The sequence below is a fragment of the Primulina tabacum genome, chromosome 8 (assembly GCF_025594145.1).
Source record: "Primulina tabacum isolate GXHZ01 chromosome 8, ASM2559414v2, whole genome shotgun sequence".
NCBI classification, from domain to species: domain Eukaryota; kingdom Viridiplantae; phylum Streptophyta; class Magnoliopsida; order Lamiales; family Gesneriaceae; genus Primulina; species Primulina tabacum.
This window is the reverse complement of record NC_134557.1, coordinates 16,539,597-16,547,377: the sequence shown is the minus strand read 5'-3', so window position 1 is coordinate 16,547,377 and position 7,781 is coordinate 16,539,597. Positions and strand designations below refer to the sequence as shown.

The window sequence follows — 7,781 nt, the reverse complement described above, 5'->3', positions numbered from 1 at the left end:
TTTCTTCTACGCAAATGACGCTAGTTAAATCCCTCTAAAATAGAACAAGTCAGCCGTTCTTGTGGCCTTCGGTGCAAGCTTAGGTCTCGTAGTTTTGTTTAGTATGAAAGCTCTTTTACTTTCTGTGTATATACGTCTGGATGGTGTTGTATAGTGTAGGAAATTGATGAAGTTTTGTGAGAAATACATACCATAGAAACCGAGCTTTCTTATTTCTTTAGCCTTTTGGCCCTTTTAATCGTGCAGGTAAGCAATACCATGTAATGTAGATCGATTCACAAGACAAATCCTCACAGTGCAAGAAATTTACCCATCCTAAGCACAATTTCAATCCAAGAGGTATTAAGCTTTCAGTTTTACGTGCTTACATATATAAGTGAGTCACCACTGGCTGCACCAGAAGGAAAAAAAAAAAAAAAAAAAAAAAGAACCAGGCACGTTTTGATTTCTAGTACGAGAATCACAACAAATTGGACGAAGCAAACATGTACTCACACACAAATATTGACCCTTGTGTTTGTTGAGGTCATTTGATCATGCACCTATAGCCACCTTTGGCAAACATGGACTGCCCATTTCATGTTATATCTGTCCCACAAATGCAAAGCTAAAGAACGATGAGCTGCAGCTATACTATTATCAAATGCTTGAATGAAACAAACATATTGCCACTTGACAACGAAATGCCTATATTATTATTATTATTATTATTATTATTACTATTATTATTATATCGTACTGAATAGATAACTGAATCAATCCAGAATCCACATAATTCCAAACACAAACGACTGATTATGTAAAGATGTGACCATCTAGAAGCATCACACAATTCAGACACACAAATATAATACAAAAGAACCAGCTAATACATTAGGAATAAGCAATGAGCATGTCACCTCAAGATGTTTTCCTTGCAAACCTGTGATTTGAATCTAATCATCCGCGAATTCCGAATGCCAGAGAAGATCCCAATCCTCTTCAAGAACTGACTTACGATCCTTGGTGGAGATCTGGGTAGCTGGATCTATGTTTTGTGGAGTCCCAATTAAATCATCTTGGTCTGCAACTGCCACCACTATATCTTGAATCGAGCTTTTGGATGATGAACTAGAAGAAGCTAAAATGAAACTAGTCTGGGCGGAAGAAAGTGATTTGCTCAATGGAACACGCTGGTCTAAGTTCTCCTTCAGCCGCTTCACATCTTGACAGATAACAGCAATTTCTCCTCTGAAAGAATAAGCGGGTAGATTCTCGTCAGCATAAGCTTTTTGCCACTCCAGCACAAAAGAAATCAAATAGATGTTTCTCTAAAAAAACGAAGATGGAAGGAAAAAGAGACGTTAACAAATTAACCCATTACTATAGGTCCGTAGGCGTCGTGTTCGTTCCATACAAAATGTGAACAAAGATAGGTAAGTTTGACTCACTTAAGAAAAGAAGAATCAGCAGAAGAAACGTGAAAAACTTACTGTAACATGTCTACAACACAACCCCGATCCATGAGAAATTCCCGCAGCTGTAATCCATCCACCAAAAATAATCACAACCTTATAAATAACTTAAACAGTACTAAACAAAACTGCTACCACGGGAATATAAATCGATCAATCAAATTGAAATTTTAATTCTATCGGTTCAAATGCCCCAGATAACATTACAGCAATAAGATAGACCCACATAGAGAGGATTACACCACCTTGGCATTTTCTTCTGCCTGTTGTTTAAGGATGTTTGCCTCTCGTAGCACTCTTTTCATATCCATTTCATGCTCAGCAAGTGCTTTTTGTGCAAACTTTTGCTTTTCTGTTTTTTCTTGCTCCACACATATAATTTCATTCTCAGCTGCAGCTAATCGCTCCTCTAATATTTGATGCATCTGCAGGAACATGATCGATACAAATGAGAGTGCCTACGGTGGATACTACTACAAGCACTTGCATTCGTTTTGAGCATTTTCAAATATTTTAGCATGGGATAGAACTTAACTGATTGGATTCATCAAGTCAGAAGAGTGTATGATATAAAGAATGGGATCGCAACTAAATAATAGTATATAGACATAAAATGATAGAGAAGAAAATCACAAAAAATCTCAAGGAAGAACTTTGTACAATACATGGTCACCAATTTTTAACTCCAATAAAATGAACAGCATAAGATTTAGATTTAAGAAGCATTACAAGAGGTACATGCATCTAATATAATATAACAAGTAGAAGCACACATACATTGTGCATGAATAGCACGCATATGTAACTTCAAAACAAACTAAACAAGACAAAATGCAGCCACGGAAAATGAGCAACAACGAGGCCAAGTACTATTGAACCAATATCCATGACTCAGCAATTACTTCATAACGGTAGCTATTAAAAAACCTGACAGTTACATTTTCACTGTTTCTTTGCATTGAAAAAAAGAAATCAGAAAGTAAAACACAAAAGTGAGATTGAGGAAAGAAATATCAAACTAAATCCAATCTTTTCAAACCCATAAGAAATAGTTTATCAAACAAAGTATATCAGTGTCATAAATAAAAATACTTTCAGATGAATCACACAAAAGTAGACCACCAACTTAAATGTGCTAAAAAATTATACTCAATGAATTTTATACCGACTATGTTACAAGAGAATGGTCAAAGATAAGAAAAAAGCCACCTCATAAAGAATTGCAAGAGATTTATCTTTTTCATCTGAAAAGAAGAGCAATCGAGACTGGAGTTCTCTCAACTCGGTTGCAAGGATGGCCTTTTCACCATATACTTCTCCAGCATGCTGAGAGGGGAATAAGCCAGGCGGGAAAGATAGTTTAGTAGAAGAACAGAGTGTCTTTCACATTACCTTGAAGGAATATTTAGCTACTAAGTAAAAGAATTACAACCATGTCATTCGCTTCTTTTGCATTTTGTAGCATCTGTTTAAGCTCCTCCACCTTATCCAGTGCATCAGAGTCTTCTTTAAAAGCATCCTCTTTTGCTTTTCCAGCAACTTGCTCTTTCAGCTCCACTTCCCTCATCATGCTGACAACGGACTCCATTGTGGAGAACAATGTTTTCTGCTACAGTTCAATTGATCCAAACACAAAACCTCAAAAAAAATGTAATGACAATGACAGCTGAGTTACAAAATAACCATTCTTTGTTATTTCTTAATTTTCATAAGTACGCTATGAAAAGAATTTGCAACATTCCAAGCAATCATTTGGAAAGAAAAACAACTTTATGTTCTTCGTCAGACCACAATATTTAGGCATCTAGGCATATAATGAAGGCCTAGCTTAAAGGCTACAACCATTTCGCCCATCCCTTAATTTTTCTTTTTCCAGATCTCTAATGCAACAAACAGAACTATGGTGCTTAGATGAGCCCGATTCTCAATGAAAACTGATATGTTAAGAGTGTACATTGAATTACAAAAAACAATGATGTTGAATATCACATATTTGGGTTTATGTTTGTCTCTATCTTTTTCCCACCAAATTGAAAAATTAATTCTAGGATGAGGCAGTAAAAGTCTTCCAAACATCAAGTTACCATGCATAAATAACTAGAAGATTCAAGGTCATGTTATATATTAACATATAGATTTTCTTACTACACAGCTGGTTATGCATCAGGTTTTAAACATTACCACATCTACATCATAAATCATCGGAGGCAATGAGAGTCATATACAGCTGATACCTTATTATTTCTTGCGTCAGTAACAATTTCATCGAGTACATTTATGGTTTGTATTCCTCCAGATTCGGACATAGTTTCGGACAAGGTAAACTCATCTTCAATACGAACGGTGTCATCGGAATCACCTCCATGCACGTCAGGCAGCACTATCAACTGGACACTTCTTTCAGTTGTTAGATCTTGAACAGCCACAGCAGCAGGGTCACAAAATAACTTTTCACCCTCTGCAATCGGCTTTCCTTGATCATTTTCTTCACTGGTGGCCGTGTGACCATCAAAGTCATTCCTTTCTTGAGTGAGATTCGTGACTTGATTGACACCCATATCCACATTTTCCATAGTTCCCAGTGTAAGACATGAATTTTTATCAGTTGAAGTTTTGATGCTGCTTTCGGGATAATTATCAACTCCATTTGTAACTTTTCTGTCTGGGTCCACAGACACTTCACTTTCAAGAATATTTATCCCGTTTTCATCCTTCAACATGACAGGTGTAAGAGTTTTCATGCTAGTTTCACCACAATTCTGTGACAAAGCTATTTCAGCAGTGATGCCCTCTCCTTCATGTTGCCCACTGTATGCGTCATAGAAGAATTCATCACTCCCACTAATTCCATCATGCAAAGACTGGTGCTTTCCATCATTCATATTATTCACAAAATTCTCTTGAGTTGGGTCTATTGTTTCTCGAGACATGCTATCCACCAATTGTGTAGGGGCAATAGCTTCTAAAAAAACAATTAGAATCAAGACGCGGAAACAGTAGGACCAGTTAAAACTTCAACATAGAACTGAGTAGCTCAACAAGTAATCATAAAAAGCAATAAAAGTTCAATTTTAGAATTGCACTCAAAATAACTATCACCATTGGGTGAGTTACCCATTGAAATGCTCCCGATCAAAGGAATATTTGATCTAGATCTATCATCAAAGAAAGGAATGATCTCCGCAAGTACGGCCTCCACAGCTGCATCAGGATCCTTGCTATGCTCAATAGCAACAGCTCTAAGAGCTCGAGCATCAATCTGTCACCAAGATGAAAGGATATAGCAAAAACATAGCAACTCCCTATTCACACAGAGGAATATCATAATTCGTTTTTCTCAAACCACAACATATCATTCTATCAGAAAACTATTTGGATAATCACATTAAATATATATCCAGTATAGCAAAAAACCAACCTAAGCATCTCGGCAAAAAAAAAAATTCAATTTCATAATTTTATAAAGAATCATAACCTTTTAGGTTTGTTTTTGTAACTCTTAATCGTTATATATTTTGATAAGCAACACAAGTATGTCCACGAAGAGATAATATACTCAGAATTTCATACAGTAAGTCAAAATCATCGCCAAGCCTAAAATCCGATCACCAATCCAATTATCATAACAAAACCCCGGAACCCAGATTTACCTGCGGGAATAGCTCCTGTAAACACTTGTACACTTTTTTAAATCCCATCTCCAATTTCTGAAATAAAAAAAAAATTAACAAAACAATCATTTCCGAATTTACAATATTTGATTGACCCGTTACATGCATCAAATCGGGGGAAAAAAAAAAGACAGGCATAAACTTGGAAAACATTAAACCCCGACCATCTTTACAAATTGTTAATTACATATCAAATTACAACAAAGAAAACATGTATATAAGATTCTTTCTGTTCTTTTTCATTGAAATAAACAAGATATGAAACAAAAACACCATCATATCAAGCTCAATATGCTTTCCGCGAGTACCCTATTTCTGAATTCATATTTCAATCAAGATGGACAAAAACAAGTAGCAAGCGAAACTCAAAAAGCAATAATCACGAACCAATTCCTCCCAAACACTACGAGTGATTTTCACAGTGAAAAATCGTAAAATGGTTGATGACGGGCCAGTATTGTACGATAGACAGTCGGTGAGAGGAGACTAATGGCGCTAAGAAATTGGGTATTTTGGGCATTTCTTGGGTTTATCCAGGGGCAATTGTGCCTCATAGATTGTTAACGAATTTCAGAAAACTAATAATAATAAATTTATCTATCTTGAAAATCCAATATTTCTCGGTCTCTTTCAAGTTTTGATTTAAATTATTCATATCAATTTTTTATACCCTAATTTTTTCCCAACTAATGATGTCTAAATTTCTAATAAAAAATGATATTTATTTACTAATATGTAAATAAAACTAGATGCCGGTAAATTAACAAGTCTTAGCCGGATGTATAGCATTTTTGCAGAGGTTTTGGTCTAGTCCTCCTCCCATTAGATTTTATTTTTTTGCTCTTTTGTTGTATATACTGGTAGGGGGCTCACCTAATCCCCCCGCTTCCGACGGTGTTTCTGGAGGAAAAAAAAAGTCTTAGCCGGATGTATATTGCGTATATCTCTTTTGGATATTGTTTAAATTTTAGTTGCATGTGCTCATTCTATTTTCATCAAAGCTAACCTCTACAATTCTTGTGACCTAGAGAAATTTTGTTGATTTGTCATATAAGAAAAATAAGTATGTTTTTACTTGTTAGAGAATGTGTACAATTTGTGTTTTGAGCTTTATTGATTTTTATGTAAAAAAAATCATTATTTTAATAATATTTTACTATTTTATCAAATTATGACATTTACTTTATTTATATACTCATGTAAGTTGCATAGATAAAGTTTTTGAATATACAATAACCTTCATGAGATCTGTCTTTCGACGTAAAATCATGAAATTCATTAAAAAGCGCATTATATATTCTAAACCTCTTCATGGTCGGTTAATCCGTTTAAAATAAGGATAAAGGTCGTTCGAGCTTGTGACTAACATATGTGATATAAAAGATATGTTTCATTGGTAAGAGTATGAAGATGCTCATCCATACAGATGAATGGTCATTTGAAGATGTGCTAAACAACTCTCTCGTATTTTCCAAGTTGTTATAACTTGTCGAGTGGAAAAATCCACGGGTATGGTTGTTCATCATTAGTCTTTTGATTCGGGATAACGTGGAGGTTTTATGTACTAGCATGCACTTTGATCCATCTACCGACTCTATTAAAGGTTATCAAGTGACGATGTTGAGTGTAGTTTCGAAATACGTAGAAGTTAATGCATTGTAGTCGATGATTCATCGCTCACCCACAGGAGAAGATATCTCATACGCTCTGATGAGTTAATAGTATAATGAATCTCTTGTCAGAGTAATACATGTGCATTCTGAATATGAGTTTCCTCAGTTGCACATACCATGTCACTATTCTTACTCAAAGATACATCACATCGTTATCGAATTCGTTTTCAACTTTCGACATATAAATGGTTGTATATTCAATCGAGACATATGAGTTGAAAGGACCGTATTGTACGCTATCTATAACATAAGTTTCTTGCATTTACTATCAGCGATATTTAGAGGATCATTAGGCGATACTACAAGACGCTCTTACCATGATCCTATTGGTGCAATCAGACTTGAATTATGACGTTCTTGATCAAGGGGACGATTAAAAGAATAAGACTAATTAGGGTAAGCCTGAAATGAACAAGTGTTGTTCTGAATCACATGAAATTGTGAACCAACGTCAAGCTTCATTTTTGAACCATTGAAGATGTCACAAATATTGGATTTTTTGTTCCCGTTAAGATAGTCAAATTCAAGAAGTTGAATTTGATAACTGTAGTTTTATGGAGATTAAAAAAATTACTTATAAAAGAGTTTTTATAAGTTAATTCTATGTAATGAGAGTTGTAGAATTTAGCTTAACCGCTAGTTAAGTGAGGAGAGTGGAACTTATGTTTTAGTGAAGAAGTTCACAAAATTAACAGCTGCTAAAAATGGGTAGGTGGAAAAAAATTTCTTTTGAAATTTTAGTTTTTCATCATGTGAACGAGATTTATATCCTCGATACATGGATGTTGTTTGATTATCGATTAAGGTTATAATGAGTTCACAATTATTTATTTAGTACATTTATAATATATTTATTAAATAGCAAATTAGTAGTGGTAATTACTAAGTGCAAAATTTTTATAGAACATTCTAAAATATTATATAATAGATTAATAATTAATTTAGTAATTTAATAAAAAATATTTAATTTAAAGTATAAATAA

At 34.4% G+C, this 7,781-nt stretch overlaps 1 protein-coding gene across 3 annotated transcripts; it reads right to left on the bottom strand.

Annotated features, from left to right (window-relative positions):
* Positions 1-741: 741 nt before the first annotated feature.
* Positions 742-5,660, bottom strand: LOC142553838 (uncharacterized). Of its 3 annotated transcripts, none has more exons than XM_075664349.1 (9): positions 5,513-5,660; positions 5,105-5,161; positions 4,554-4,713; positions 3,689-4,416; positions 2,887-3,063; positions 2,664-2,780; positions 1,700-1,879; positions 1,473-1,519; positions 742-1,230 (listed from the first exon to the last, which is right to left on the bottom strand). In XM_075664349.1, exons 2-9 carry the CDS (start codon positions 5,150-5,152, stop codon positions 936-938), a joined length of 1,752 nt encoding a protein of 583 aa, XP_075520464.1. In that variant the 5' UTR covers positions 5,153-5,161; positions 5,513-5,660; the 3' UTR covers positions 742-935. The 3 variants fall into 3 exon arrangements, with proteins under 3 accessions (XP_075520464.1, XP_075520465.1, XP_075520466.1); XM_075664350.1 differs by having other exon boundaries at positions 2,887-3,060; XM_075664351.1 differs by having other exon boundaries at positions 4,569-4,713.
* Between the last annotated feature and the right edge of the window lie 2,121 nt (positions 5,661-7,781).

Bases quoted from the DNA above. Each gene is read 5' to 3' on its own strand.
- LOC142553838 (XM_075664349.1), bottom strand. From the start codon at position 5,152: ATGGGATTTAAAAAAGTGTACAAGTGTTTACAGGAGCTATTCCCGCAG. The intron at 2,781-2,886 runs GTTGTAATTCTT...TTCCCCTCTCAG, and splicing joins CAAAAGAAGCGAATGACATG to CATGCTGGAGAAGTATATGG. The intron at 1,231-1,472 runs GTAAGTTTTTCA...TTATTCTTTCAG, and splicing joins TGTGTTGTAGACATGTTACA to AGGAGAAATTGCTGTTATCT.